The 15,095-nt window shown below is 41.0% G+C and overlaps 2 protein-coding genes and 1 long non-coding RNA gene across 4 annotated transcripts in view; 1 reads left to right on the top strand and 2 right to left on the bottom strand.

Moving 5' to 3' along the window:
- The window catches only part of LOC123068140 (protein RER1B), a 15,694-nt gene extending 1,932 nt beyond the window's left edge, over nt 1-13,762 (bottom strand). The window contains exons 1-3 of one of the 2 annotated variants that reach the window (XM_044490615.1): nt 13,286-13,762; nt 12,694-12,874; nt 12,236-12,491 (exon numbers count right to left, since the gene is read on the bottom strand). In XM_044490615.1, the coding sequence (XP_044346550.1) occupies nt 12,441-12,491; nt 12,694-12,874; nt 13,286-13,665 (612 nt within the window). In that variant the 5' untranslated portion in view covers nt 13,666-13,762 and the 3' untranslated portion in view covers nt 12,236-12,440. Of the gene's footprint in view, nt 1-12,235; nt 12,492-12,693; nt 12,875-13,285 lie in introns of those variants that run through there. The other variant, XM_044490616.1, reaches the window with a different exon arrangement.
- On the top strand, nt 6,376-6,977 carry LOC123068310 (40S ribosomal protein S20-like). The gene is made up of 2 exons (XM_044490875.1): nt 6,376-6,466; nt 6,724-6,977. Exons 1-2 carry the CDS (start codon nt 6,376-6,378, stop codon nt 6,975-6,977), a joined length of 345 nt encoding a protein of 114 aa, XP_044346810.1.
- On the bottom strand, nt 8,181-8,929 carry LOC123068141 (uncharacterized). The gene is made up of 2 exons (XR_006431571.1): nt 8,786-8,929; nt 8,181-8,660 (listed from the first exon to the last, which is right to left on the bottom strand). It is a non-coding gene; the product is annotated as an uncharacterized lncRNA (long non-coding RNA).
- Nucleotides 13,763-15,095: the final 1,333 nt, after the last annotated feature.

The raw sequence follows: 15,095 nt of genomic DNA, 5'->3' as shown, positions 1-15,095 counted from the left end.
TCTGTTGGAACTGCCACTTAAAGGAAGATCTTACACATGGTCTAATATGCAAGATAATCCATTGTTAGAGCAGTTGGATTGGTTTTTCACATCTGCTGATTGGATTTCTTCATACCCTATGACTGAAGTTTTGCCCCTGGCCAGAACTGCCTCTGATCATGTGCCATGTGTGGTCACAATCAAGACTTCTATCCCCAAATCTAAAATCTTTAGGTTTGAGAATTTCTGGGTTGAGCTTGAGGGGTTTATGGAATGTGTTGAACAGTCATGGCAGAAACCCTATCATAAATCTCATATTACTGCTAGAATTGCTGATAAGTTTAAGAGTTTAAGAGGAGCACTTAAGAAGTGGTAACTGAATATTTCTAAGCTGAAAGTTTTGATATCTAAATGTAATCAGGTCATTGTCTGCCTTGATGGTCTTGAGGAGCTCAGACCTTTATTCAGACCTAAATTTAACTTCGGGCAGATGGTCAAATTGCATGTGGAAAAGCTCTTGCACCTTCAATTTGTATATTGGAAAAAGAGGTGCACAATCAGATATATCAAGCTTGCTGGCAAGAACACCAAAAATTTTCCATGCTATGGCCACTGAGAGGCATAGAAGAAATTCTATTGCTTCTTTGAAGGACACTGATGGGTCAATTGTTTCTAATCATTCTCAGATGGAGGGCATTATTTGGAATTGTTTTAAGAATATAATGAGAGTTTCTTCTGGAATTGTCATGGGCTTTGACCTCAGTATTCTGCTAAAACTAGTTGAAGGGTTAGACTTTCTTACTGAGCCTTTCACTAAAGAGGAAATGGATAACACAATACAACATATGCCCATTGACAAAGCCCCTGGACCTGATGGTTTTAATGGATTGTTCTTCAAAAAGTGTCGGCACATTATTTGTCAAGACTTTTCTGAGTTGGCTGAGGCCTTTCATTCTGGCACTGCAAATTTGGAAAATATTAATGGCTCTTATATCACCCTAACCCCTAAGAAGTTGAATCCTAAAGGGATTGGTGATTATAGGCCAATTTCTTTGACTGGGATGGGCCTTAAGTTTTTGTCTAAGATGGCTGCTAATAGGTTTCAAAAGATAATTATGGTACGCATACATAAGAATCAATATGGCTTTATTAAGAGCAGGACTATTCAGGATTGTATTGGTTGGTCTCTGGAATATTTGCATCAGTGTCACCAATCAAAGAGACCTATAGTGATTCTTAAGCTGGATTTTGAAAAGGCCTTTGATTCAATTGAGCATGAAACTATTTTGCAGATTCTCAAATTCAAGGGTTTCAATCAGAAATGGATTTCTTGGGTCAAGAAGTTACTTTCCATTGGGACATCATCAGTCCTCTTAAATGGTGTGCCTGGTAGGCAGTTTCTTTGTAAGAAGGGGGTTAGGCAAGGAGACTGTCTCTCACCTTTAATTTTTGTTATTGCTGCTGACCTGTTGCAAACAGTGGTGAATGATATGTTCAGGAGGGGACTTTTGAAGTTGCCAATACCATGCCATGACCAGGATTACCCATTGTGCAGTATGCTGATGATACTCTCATCATCTTACCTGTAGATAAAACTCAGCTTCTGGATTTGAAGGACATGTTGCAAGTGTTTTCTAGATCAACTAGGCTAGTTATTAACTATCATAAGTCCTCTATGGTGCCCATAAATGTTGATGAGGATTCTGTCATTGGTTTAGCTGCTGCTTTTGGTTGTCAAGTTGGTAAAATGCCTTTCACTTATCTTGGTTTACCTGTTGGAACTACCAAGCCTAAAATGGTGGATTTTATGCCACTTGTTGATTGTATGGAGAGAAGGATGATAGCTAGTTCCTCATTTCTCAATCAAGGGGAGAGACTTCAGTTCCTGAATTCTGCTCTGTCCTCCATGCCCATCTTTTATCTTGGTAGCTTGCTGGCTCCTGCTGGAATCTTAAAGCAACTGGAGAGAATTCAGAGGCAGTGCTTATGGAGAAAGCATAGGGATGAGCCATCTCCATCCTTGACAGCTTGGGAACTCATTTATAGGCCGAAAAACAAAGGTGGTTTGGGAATTTTGAACCTGGGTGTGCAGAACATGGCCCTTTTGCTCAAGCATCTGCACAAATTCTTAAACAGGGTAGATCTACCATAGGTCTCACTTATTTGGGACACTTACTATCATTCTTCTGTACCTCAGGGGACTGATAGTTGTGGTTCTTTTTGGTGGAAGGATATCTGTAAATTGTTGGATCATTATAGGACACAACTTGAGTGCAAATAAATTCTGGAATTTCTGCTTTGTTTTGGTCTGACAAGTGGAAGATTGGTGATTTAGTTGAACCTTTGCAGATTAGGTTCCCTAGGCTTTTTTCTTATGTGAAAGATCCATGGATCACAGTCTATGAAGCCTTCCAATCTCACGATATGATTAATATGTTTCACTTGCCTCTGTCTGCACAGGCATACCGGGATTATATGGATGTGCAAGATCTTATGGTCTCTTGTAGTAGAGATGTGGAGGCAAAGGAAATTTGGTTATGGCAGGGGACATGTAATGCATTTAAGCCCAAGTTGTTTTACTCTTTTATGCATTCTAACATGTCTTTTAACCCTCTCCTTTTGTGGATATGGAAGTCATCCTGCACAATGAAAATCAAAGTGTTTGCCTGGATGTTAATCATGGATAGGCTCAATACCAAAGATATGATGGAAAAAAGGCATTGGCATATCTATGATGGAGTTAATTGTCTTCTTTGTCCCTTGAGGACTCGTGAGACCAGGAGCCACTTGTTTTTTGAATGTAACTTCAGTGTGAGAATATGGAACTATTTGCAAATTTCATGGCCACCTGGGGATGATATGTCTGCTATTGTTATGCAAGCTAAGCAGGACTTTGCTAAGCCCTTCTTTACTGAAGTTGTTTTTGTTGCTTGCTGGAACATCTGGATAATCAGGAATGCAAGAGTGTTCAGGCATGAGAGACCGAGTTTTAATAAGTCGAGAAGTGCTTTTATCCTTGATATTACACTCATGCAACACAGAGTCTAGGCTAGGTACAAGGAAGAGTTATTAAAATGGATTTTCTTTCTACCTCCATAAGGTTTTGTATTCTTAGATACTTGCTTCTTGTAATCTTTGTATATTGTATACTCCTCTTTTGAATAAAGGTTAAAATGCTGTGGGGGGTTTTCCCTACAGTCACCAGTCAAAAAAATTATTTAACTATCATGGTGGTTGTTAAACATTGAGAAGGTTCCTCCAACTCAATCCCAATTAAGCATCATCATTAAACCCAATCAAAATAAATTTAGAGTGATGAGATCAACATGATAATCCAAGAACCAGATATTCAAGATGTCCATAACCGGGGACATGACTAACCATGATTAGTTTGTACACTCTGCAGAGGTTTGCGCACTTTTCCCCACAAGACTCGACCTCCTCCGTTGGATTTCTCGCACTACATGTGTTTGAGAAACGGATGACCGAGACACAGTCTTTCAGAAACATTAACTCTTTACTCTGGATGGACAATTACACCTACTTTCCCCTACATCTGCTAGCCCATCACTGAAAGAGGTCATGCAACTTAATCAACTATGCTAGAGCCCATAATAGCTTGTGGCTGCACAAGGAAGTTTCTAATATGAATAATCTTATGATCCCTTTGAGCCAGGGTGGCGGACCTTAGGATGATCACACGGAACCCCGGGATATCCTAGGACAACACTGGATTCTCCAGGTGCCCACAAACAATCCACCCAGATGTGTATTTAAGTAGCCACCTTAAGTTAACCATTAAATAGCAATACTCACATCTATCATGGATACACTCACCCAAACCACGTCTACGAGCATAGCATAGCAAAATAAGCATAACGTAGATGTAACTCCCAAAGGTTTGATAATAATCAGGGCAATAGGTTATACCTCATCATCTACTTCCCAAAGCCCACATGTTATTCAGATCCTAACCATGCAATGTTTGAGGGGTGATCTAATGCAGTAAAAACTGGGTAGTAAAGAGATATGATCAAAGTGTTACTTGCCTTGCTGATGATCTGCAAAACCTAGAGACTCGTAGTAGCACGCTTTGCACTCTGGGTATTCTATCGCAAACAAACAACATACATAAGCACTCAACTAGAAGCACGCATAAAACTCAAATAAAAGAAGATCTAACCAGAAAGTTCAACTTAAGAACTCCGGTTTGCAAAAAGAAACAAATCAAACGAAGTAACGAAACTCAAACTGCAAAAGAAACAAGATCTATTTACTAATCTAGACTAAAGTCAAATTTTTACAGCACCAAAACTTGTTTAAGTTGGTTAAACAGAAAGAGGGCTTCGAAACGAAGATCTAGGCGCTTGAATCGCCTGATTCCGATTAATGAGTGAAAAGATAAACTAAAACTAAGATCAGAGCAGAAATCGCGATCGAAAATAACCGCGAAAAAACCCTGGAAAAAGAAAAATGACAAACAGGCTAACGAAGGAACATTCGCTGTCTGCGGCTAATGGATGAACACCGTTCGTAAAAATGAATGTACGGACGAACGTCCGCTAAATAACTAAACCGGAAAAAAACCGAACCGATCTTATATAAAAAAACGAAACTAGGTTTAAAAAACCCCGGGGTTTTTACCTAAAACCAGAAAAAAAACGGCGGCCGGATCGGGTCGGGACCGGCTGCTCCAGCGGCGTCTCCGGAAAGGCGGGGCGCTGCAGGGCGACGGCGTACCGCGGCGGCGGCGAGCGGCGCGGCGGCGACGGCGGGTTGCGGCTGCTACTGCTGCTTTGGAGGCGGGATGGGGTGGGGCGCGGCATATAAAGGGGGCGGGACGAGGGCCGGCTTGGGGGAGGGGCAAGCCGCGGCGGCGGGGGAGTCCCGGACTCCGGCGGAGTCCGGCTTGGGCACGGGTGTGGGTGCGAGGGAGGCGGCGGGCGGCACAGGCTTGGCCCGGCTCGGCTAGGCCGTCGACCCAGTCGGGCGCTGACTTTTTTTTAAATATTCCGCCGAACAGAAAACAAATGCTAGAAAATAAAATAAAATTCTAAAAATGCCAAAACAAATTTTCACCGTCTAAATAAAATATTTAGAATAAAGTGAACATTTTCTTGGCCTAAAATGCATTTTTGAAAATTATGCATATTTTTCTAATGCAAATAAATTAGCAATAAAACTCCAATAAAACTAAAATTTGATTTTAATATTATTCCTCCAATATTTATTTTATTTTGGAGAAGTCATATTATCTCCTCTCATTTATTTTGATATTGGAAACATTTAGTAGAGAAAAATAATTAAAACCAAATGATCCTCTTTTCGAAATTTGAGAAAACTCAAATATGAAAATATCGAAATCCCCAACTCTCTCCGTGGGTCCTTGAGTTGCTTAGAATTTCGAGGATCAACCAAAGATGCATTAAAATATGATATGCAATGATGATCTAATATATAACATTCCAAATTAAAAATTTGGAATGTTACACATATCAAGCAACACCTTTAAGAAGGAACACAACAATGACGACGCTGATACCCGGACATCTGCTAGGGTTTCCCACTATACACGAAGGGGCGCGGGGGAAGGGGTATATCCGCCGCCCTTCAAGAAGGCACGGCAGCGCCCACGGGCATCACTGCATCGGTGCTGGTCAAGCCGACAAGGGTTTATCCCAACCGCCAACCAACCATGACCCCAGCAGCACAGAGTTGGATCTAGAATTTGGTGGCTCCACTTAATTATTATTGCAGGAAGTACCGGAACATTTCTCCGAGATAAGAATTGGGCTAAACAATGAATTGGCAACGATAGGAGAAAGCACTCTAAGTAACACGAACATATCGAATTAACAAACTTTTTTTTAAAAAAAAATTAGTGTTCTGAACATTTTTGTAAAGCATGAACATTTTTTAAAAACATTAACAATTATTAAAAAAATGAAATTTTTAACAAACAAAAACATTTCTTATGAAACCCAGATATTCTGAAAACCTGTAAACATTTTTCGAATTCTAGCGACGCCTTTTTCTATAAACTGCGAACATTTTTTATTTCAAATTAAAAAAATACGTAATTGAAAGATAGAAAAACAGTAGGAAAAATTCAAAATGAGAAAATGAAAAAAAATGCAAGAACAGAAAACAAAATATTATAATGAAAACAACATAATAAGAGAAAAACGAGCCGGAATCCTTTTTCTTTTTTTGCCTGAGTGGGCCTGGGTCACCCCTAAAAAAAAGAGTGGGCCTGGATCTGGCCTAATGGGCCAATCAATGCAGCATGCCTAGTTGTTGTCTAAAAAAAAAAGGTGTGTCAGCGTGATGGATCGCTCCTGCATTATTCGCAAAGGAAACCCTAGCCTGCCGCAGCTCCCGAAGAAACGATCGAGCATGGCGACGCCGAGCAAGTCCGGCTTGGAGCAGCACTTGTTCCGCATCACCCTCTCCTCCAACTCCAACAGCGTCCACGACCTAGACAAGGGTACGTATTCCTTCTTCTTCTTCTTCTTGTTGTTGTTGTTGTTGCTGTCTTCTTCTTCTTCTTCTTCTTCTTCTTCTTCTTCTTGCTGTCTTCTTCTTCTTCTTCTTCTTCTTCTTCTTCTTCTTCTTCTTCTTCTTCTTCTTCTTCTTCTTGCTGTCTTCTTCTTCTTGATATGTATATGTATGAACCCTAACAGTGGAACCCTTGTGTCATTGCATGCATGCTGGCGACAAAACAAAACAAAACAAAACCAACAGTGTGCTCCGACGTGGTCAAGGCCGCCGAGGAGAAGCTGGTCCGGGTGAAGGGCCCGGTCAGGATGCCCACCAAGGTGCTCAGCATCACCACCAGGAAGTCACCCTGCGGACAAGGTACCAACACATGGGATCGGTTCGAGATGCGGGTGCACAAGAGGGTCGTCGACCTCGTCGGCTCCCTGGACATCATTAAGCAGTTCCCAGTCCCCATCCCGCCCACCGTCCACGTTGAGGTCACCATCACCGACCTTTAATGTGTTTTGCAACATACATACGGAGTAGATGGGTGGCCTTTTTGTGTGTGACGGCTGGTTTCTGAGATGCCAGGTGGTTTTTGTATGCGTATGTACCTTCTTGGCATTGTGATTCAGAGTAACAGCTCTCGATTGAGATTGAGTTAGGGTGTGTTTGTCACATCTAGATGTAACCTAGTTAGTTATTGCACAGCTAGGCGGCTCAATCAAGCATATATATATAATCATCCGCGCCTTAAACGTATCCTAATGCCTGAAAGTTGGATAGGCTAACCACCGAGAGTTTTGTCTCATTTTAGGATCATCCAAGATTTGTCTTTGCTACATGTGTATGGTATAAATATGTGCCTTTTTACGGTATCCCTCTTCATGCATGTACCAAATACTCCTCTGTAACTTTTTATATAGTAACGTTTCTAGAGTCCATGACAGTGTCAAAAAACGTCTTATATTAAGTTACAGACGGAGTATATCTGACTGTCCATGCATGAAGGCAACTTAGTAGTAATGCCTACCAATTGATCCCAGCCCCAGAACATATATAGCCCAGTTATGCATGCAACGATCTTGATACTTTTTTGTTTCATCTGCCGCTGATTGCTGCAGATGCACTGACCTTGATACTTTTTGGCTTTGCTCACAAGTTTTTCCCCATGAATATTAACTTAAGAATAAAGTTGAGCTTAAGAGCTCAACTTCAAGCCCTAACCCCTCTCTTCTTCTTCCCATACAACCCAATCGAACCTTAAGAGGGCCCTTAAAACCATAGACCTCGCCTGGCACTATTCAACTTTTTTTACACCGCAGCCGCCTCGTCGCAATCTCTATCTTGTGCCTCGATTAGTTTTTGAGCACTATCTTGTGGACACTCAGTGATTTGTATGTACTGATAACTAGGCCTATTGGAGCAGGTGGCTACGGAGGTTTTTTCCCAACATGGATGGCAGCGTAACCTGCGGGCCGATCCACCACCCCCTTCGACATAGGCATAGTGTCGGTCTATAGGACTCTACTGTTGCCAATTTGTCGATTTTTATTTCATGGTTTTTTGCCAGACTTCTGGATTTTGTTGTGTGCATCTTAGTTATGCAGAGGCCGGGTGTTACTCATAATGCTCTGTATCCGCTTGATGCTACATTTTGAGATAATAAAGTCGCCCTTTATCGAAAAAACTAGGCCTAGCAAATTAAGACATTATCAAATAACAAGATGATGCATGCTAGCAGAGTGTCAAATATACATTTCATTGCTAATAAGCACTTCAAATATCCATAAAATCTATCGATATGTACAAAATTATCCATGTATTTTTCCATAGCATCCCAATCTTGAACATAAAGTTTTAGACAATCTTGAACACAAAATTATCCATGAATATATATTTTGTAGATGATTTCGCCCAATCATTTACGAAATAGTAGTAACTTGGATGGATAGTCGCATATTACAATCAATGCACTGTAAACGATTATGCCATCTTTTAATGGTCGCATGTTGGGGGGTAGCACTCGCATTTGGCAGTCGTTAGAAATCCTAGAATATTTTTGTCTTTCTCGCGGTTGCGGCATTGGCCGTCATCCCATCCCTCCTTGATGCATGCATGTCGGCAATCTTCGTTCTCCCTACCCATGCAAGTTTCCCAAATCTCCTTGTAACAATTATTCTCAGTACATGAAACCTCGCCTATGGATAAATGACACAATGTTAGCACAAGTACCATCAATGTGGATAACAACGCCAATGTGTCAGCACAAGTACTAACACAACACTATAGAAAAAATGCTGATATTATATATAATTATACTTACTAGAAGAGGCCATAAGCAAGATAAGAAGGAAAACACCCACAATGGCCTTCCTCACGGGTTCCATTGTAGAACAAGAGAATGTAGTTTAATTACAAAAGAGAAGCTCAAGAATGTAGTAATGATGTTGTGTACTTGGGTGCCCTAACGTTGTGAGGTTCTTATGGCGTTCTTGCACCGTAGACACCATAAATAGTTAGTTTTTTTTAGCAATACCATAAATAGTTAGTTGTAAGGCCCATTGAAATTAAAACAAGGAAGCTAAACTAATATGAGGTAAGAAAGAGTGCAAAGCTAAGTAAACTAAATTTGGCATGCTCCCTAGAACTTAAAATGAACAGAGCATTAATGACCCCTCGAACTTTAGCATGCTAGATCAAATAAGTTTGCACATGGATAGGTGAAAATGCATGAATCTTCATATGGCATCAAAACTAACATTGTTAATAAACACATGAACACATAAAATAGAAGGTCACTTAGGTTACAAACATACATGTATTCAAGATGGCTACAAGAAGGAAACCAACATACTAAGTAGTTAAAGCTTTTGTTCACATTACATTCTCTCACTCTCCCTAATGGTTCCAGGTGATATAACAAAGGCACGATAGTGAGCCCAAATTGCATGGTTTGTAGAAAGCGTCAAGTTATATATCCTCGGTGAGAACCACGGTATGGATCCTTGGAGGTACACACATCTTACACCAATGATAAGTTTTGCAATACATATAAAATTTCACTTATGTCCCCATCAACACAAATAAAGTTGTCAACCTTGCTAATTTTCCTAGTTATGCATGATAAAAGATAATGTGATAGGTAACAATTTTGTATTTTCAGAAAAATAATAACTAGACAAAAAGTTGCAAGTAAAATTTATTGAATGTATTTTCGTCTACTCAAAACTGGACAAAAATAGCTCCCAATTGCGGAGCTTGCCCGTCAAGCAAAGTAAAGGGTCAGACAACTTGGCCCCGCCGCGCTGCCATTCGGACGGAATCAAAACAGACAGATCTTGAGGTAGGGGATCCTAAGGTATGCATCTAGGAGCGATGGTAACAAGCACACAAGAATTTTACCTAGGTTCGGGCTCTCCGAGGAGATAATATCCTACGTCCTACTTGTGTTCATTGCGTTGAAGTGAGTATTGAGTACAAGTATCTAACAAGGGATTTATTATGTTGTATACGAGCTAGGCCCCTCAGTTTATATAAGTACTGGGGGGTCCTAGGGTACATGGATCCTAGTTTAGCTACATGGAATCACATGAGTATCTCCTTCTTTTGTTCCCTTGTAAGAATAAACCTGGCCCTTGGCATCCTCCAATTTTTCCTGTCCTCGGGTTGCCGCAAGTTTTGTTTAGGTCTGTCGCATAGTTTCATTACATCAAGTCTAGCCTTAGTGTTATCCTTCATCTTCTCGGGAATGTTGAGCAATGTGCTAAAAATGGCCTCTGTGATATTCTTTTCAGTTTACATTACATCAATGTTATGTGGAAGCTCGAGCTACTGGATGCAGTGGAGATCCTAGAAGCATGGCTTGTGAGTCCAGACGTGTTCTTCACTATATCCCAAGAAATACCCTGGACATTTGGGATCAGGCTGGACAACGTCCAGTTGAGAACGAATTTGTTCACCCATCATCTCAGGTGGTGATGAGTGTTCGACGACTTCACCTTTCATTAAGTTTTTCTTGTTGAGAATGCAAATGTTGTCTATGGAAATGGAAGCAAGAATACATGCCACCATGCTCCAACAAACGACACTGAAGACCCGCCTTGCATCTTAGGCATGGGAACTGATATGTCTCCAACGTATCTACTTTTCCAAACACTTTTTTTCTTGTTTTGAACTCTAGTTTGCATGATTTGAATAAAACTAATTCGGATTGGCGTTGTTTTCAGTAGAATAATCTTGGTGTTATTTTTATGCAGAAATAAAAATTCTCAGAACTGGATGAAAATTTACAGAGATATTTTATAAAATAAATAACAAATACTAGAGCAAAGAACTGCCTGAGAAGGGCCACCAACATGCCAAAAGCTTGGGGAGTGTGCCCACCCCCCAGGGCGTGCCCTGTGAGCTTGTGGGTCCCACGAGCCTCCGTCTGACCTAATCTCAAACCTATATATTCTGTCTTCCTGAGAAAAAACCCAAAGAGTAAACAACAAGAACACACATGATCTGGCCCACTAGCTCCACATGACACGGGCTATCGTCGGGCAAATAGAGAGATATAGCTCTCGCGTCAACTACGAGCATCCGTACGATCCGTTTTTTTACTTTGGTTTATATTTTGAAATATCGTAAATATCCAAAATTTAATTTACTTATATTTTTAAAATCATTCATTGTACATTTAAAAAATGTTCACGCCATTCAAAAATTGATCCGGCCATATAAAAAATATATGTGACATTTTAGAGAAAACAATGTTCATGCGTCTCACAAAATGTTCTTGACATTTTTCTAAAAATATTTATACAATATTTAAAAATTTAGTGTAATTAAGAGAAAATATGTTTTGCACCATTAAAAAATGTATGTGACATTTAAACAAATGATCACAACTTTCAAAATTATGTACATGACATTTTTGAAAAGTATTTATAGAATGTAAAAAAATTGATTTGTACAATTCCAGAAAAAGTTTGTGACATTTAAAAAAATATTCATGTGTTTCAAAATATGCTCGTGATATTTTTTTAAATGGTTTATAATTAAAGATGTTCGCTTAATTTAATAAAATGTTTCATACCATTCAAAAAATTGTCCATGACATTTAAAAATTTAAACACTAAAACAAATGTTTTGCATGTTTAAAAACAATGTTCATCACGTTTTCAATGTGTATTTCAGAAAATATGTATAACGTTTATTTGAAAAATGTTGAGCTTGCATACCAAAAAAATGTTGAGCTTGCATACCAAAAATGTTCATCATCCAACGTATATTTGAAAAGGTTTGCATTGAAACATAAAAAGTTAATGCCAATCATAAAGAAAAACCAAAAGAACCAATGTAAACCAGTACGAAAAAGAAGAAAACCGTGCGGAAGCTTCTAAAACCGGTGCAAATCAGTGGATAGAAGTTTTCGAAAACCACTCCCAGAAAACCAACAGGAACGCACATGGGCCGGCCAGGCGAGACGAGCAAGATATAGCACTCACGTCAACTATGAAGGTCCACCTTGCGTGACTAGATTCACAAACCAGAAGAGACCTTCAGTTCAGGTAATCAACATTCAGGGCACATGTTTCCTCCAAGCATAGTATTGCTCAGGCGACTGAGTAAGCGGCGACATATCAATAGCAGAGTTGGGTCTAGGATTTCACGGCATAACCTACTTATTTTTGCTGCAACAACATTTGGAGGGAGCAACCAGGGCCGAGACAGTCTCCCCAACAACAAAGAATCGACCACGCTATACAATAACTGACAGTGACACAAGTAACACGAATATATATCGAATTAAACCGTGAACCCATGTCGGAAACATAAGCAGCGAATGTCCCTCCTAGCTCTCTCTAAATATCATGAATGAAGTATTACACTTGTTGGTACTATGTAGCACATCGAATAAGCCTTGTGGCTCGACTGTATCTTCCGCCCGCCCTTCCATTGTTCCCTTGCACACCGGGGTGCGCAGCCGGGGATCAGTCTTTCGACGAGCTGCTGCTCGCGCCACCCTTCTTCCCGCCGTATTTCTGGCAACGCAACCGGAACGGACATTATATGATGATGAATGAAACGGCAAAGGATAAAGGACGAGATGTAATGATATGCTATGCACACCCATGATACCAAGAGGAATTGATATCAACCAGTGGAGGAGAAAAACAGAGCAGCACCAAAGGAATTGATATCAACCAGTGGACAAGAAAAACATAGCAGCAGAGGCCGACTAACCTGCTTCCCGATGTTGAAGGGCACATATTTGTACTTGACCATGTGCAGAATCTGGCGCTTCATGGTGAGCACAAAGAGTACAATCCAGTAGCAGAGCAGTATAGGCCAGAAGACAGGGACGTCGAAGACGGAGAAGAAAGTCATGACAAAAGCTATAACAAAAGCCTTTGTGATTGCATACCTGAAGCAAAGCAGGGGGAAACAAATGATCATGTAATAATGTAACATCTGAAACAGAGCAAATATAAGAAGCATTACAAACATAAAGACTAGGTACATATGTTTGTGATTCTTGTCTCTAAGAAAGCTTGCAGCTAATGGTGGTTCTACTTGTATGGTGCTCAAATTCCATGGCCATAGAAGATGTAAACTCAACAATGCGTCAATGAGTATGATTAATGCTAGTATGAGTATATAGTTGACTAATGCTAGTATAACAAACAAATTAAACAAATAAATGAATGAACATGATTGACAGGGAGATTTGCGATCTGGATGATGACAGACACGAGTAGATCTGGATCTGGATCTGGATCTGGGATCTGGGTGATGGCGAGGGAGGAGTAGATAGATCTGATGGGAGGATGCATACCAGAACTTGAACTCTGGTAGCCTCCTGATGAAAGGCTTGAACTCGTCGGATCCGCGGGTGGGGAGGGCGGGCCCGTCGTGTGCGGCGGCGGAGGGGTCGAGCTCCGGGTCGACCATGGGGGAGAGGAAGCCGATGAGGAGGTTGAGGAGGTAGATCCCGAGGCCGTAGCTGACGATGTAGAAGCCGTGGATGGACAAGACCCGGAGCGCGTAGACGGCGGCCACCACCAGCGTGCCCACCCACCGGCCCGTCGCGTGCGGCGTCGACCGGTCCAGGTAGTACTGGAAGGCCCGCGTCGCGTCCGTCCGCCACTTGGCCGCCGCAGCCGCAGCGCCCGCGCCGCCGGACGAGTCGCCGCCGCCGCCGCCGCCGGAGTCCATGGTGGTGGTGGCCTGGTGGGGAGGGGAACCCTAGCGGAGCTGCCTGCTGGGAAGGGGGAAGGGGGTGGGGTTGGGGTTGGGGGGATCGGGAGGGAGGGACGACTGGACTCCGCTTTGTCTGTTTTGTGCTCCGTTGCGTTGGGTTGTGATTATGATTATGATTATGATTATGATGATGAAACGAGGAGGTGTTTTGCCAAAATTTGCTGACTTTGACTAAATTTTGGTGGTTCCAAAAATATTTAGAAACAATGTTAGTTTGGTCCAATCAATCTGTTTTATTTCACTCTCGGCACATCAACTATTTCTCGCCACTTCAATCGCCTCGGTGTTGCCTTCACATTCATAAGATAATTTCGGTCTTTGCCGTCCAGCTAATTCAAACATTGGTTACCCCAAGTGATCATCATCGTTGTTTTACCGACTTTGCGTTTTTCCTCTCCATCCATAAGCATCGAAAAGGAACATAGTACCTGCTACTTAGGTGAGAACCAAGGTTTATACTGAACCAATAGGAGAATCACACAAAAGCCTCACGAATAGCACATGCACACACAAAAAGCAAATACTCGCACCCAACAAGCAAGACCTTCAATTTGTTAATTGTAAGGATCAAATCTCGTAGCGGTAGATAGATAAACTACAAAAAAAAAAAATTTGCAGCACTTTGGATTTTTATATATAATTAAAGTAGACCCGATGGCCATACTTTTCACTAGAAGCTTCTCTCTCGAACACATAGCATATCATGGATGAACAAATTACTGTTGGACAATTGATAGAAAAGCGCATAGTCATGACGATATTCAAGGCAATGATCATATACATATAGGCATCACGTCCGAGACAAGTAGACCGACTCCTGCCTGCATCTACTACTGTTACTTCACCTATCGACCGCTATCCGGCATCCATCTAGGGTATTAAGTTAATAAAAACAGAGTAATGTCTTAAGCAAAATGACATGACGTAGACAAAGCAAACTCAACTAATATGAATAAACCTCATCGTTTTACCCTTGATGGCAAGAATACAAATACGTATCTTGTTTCTTTCTGTCACTGTGATATAGAGCACCGCAAGATTGAACCCATCATAAAGCACCTCTCCCACTAAAGATAAATCAATCTAGTTGACCAAACCAAACCGATAGATTGAGAGAAATACAAAGCTATAACAATCATGCATAATAAAGTTAAAAAAGACTCAATTACTTCCCATGAATATTTAAATCATAAACCCACAATTCATCGGATCTCAACAAACACGCCGCAAAAGAAGATTACATCGAATAGAACTCCAAAAACACCGAGGAGAACATTGTATTGAAGATCAAAGAGAAAGAAGAAGGCATCTAGCTACTAGCTGTGACGCCCGGATAATTAAGCTACAGTAATCCCACGCTAATGATGCCACGTCACCACGGTTAC

Source organism: Triticum aestivum, chromosome 3B (genome assembly GCF_018294505.1).
Source record: "Triticum aestivum cultivar Chinese Spring chromosome 3B, IWGSC CS RefSeq v2.1, whole genome shotgun sequence".
Classification (NCBI taxonomy): domain Eukaryota; kingdom Viridiplantae; phylum Streptophyta; class Magnoliopsida; order Poales; family Poaceae; genus Triticum; species Triticum aestivum.
Note: the sequence above shows the minus strand (reverse complement) of the source record. Positions and strands in the feature narration are given on the sequence as shown.

Coding starts and splice junctions, on each gene's coding strand:
- LOC123068310 (XM_044490875.1), top strand. CDS start 6,376: ATGGCGACGCCGAGCAAGTCCGGCTTGGAGCAGCACTTGTTCCGCATC. Junction 6,467..6,723: donor CGTCCACGACCTAGACAAGG/GTACGTATTCCT, acceptor CAAAACCAACAG/TGTGCTCCGACGTGGTCAAG.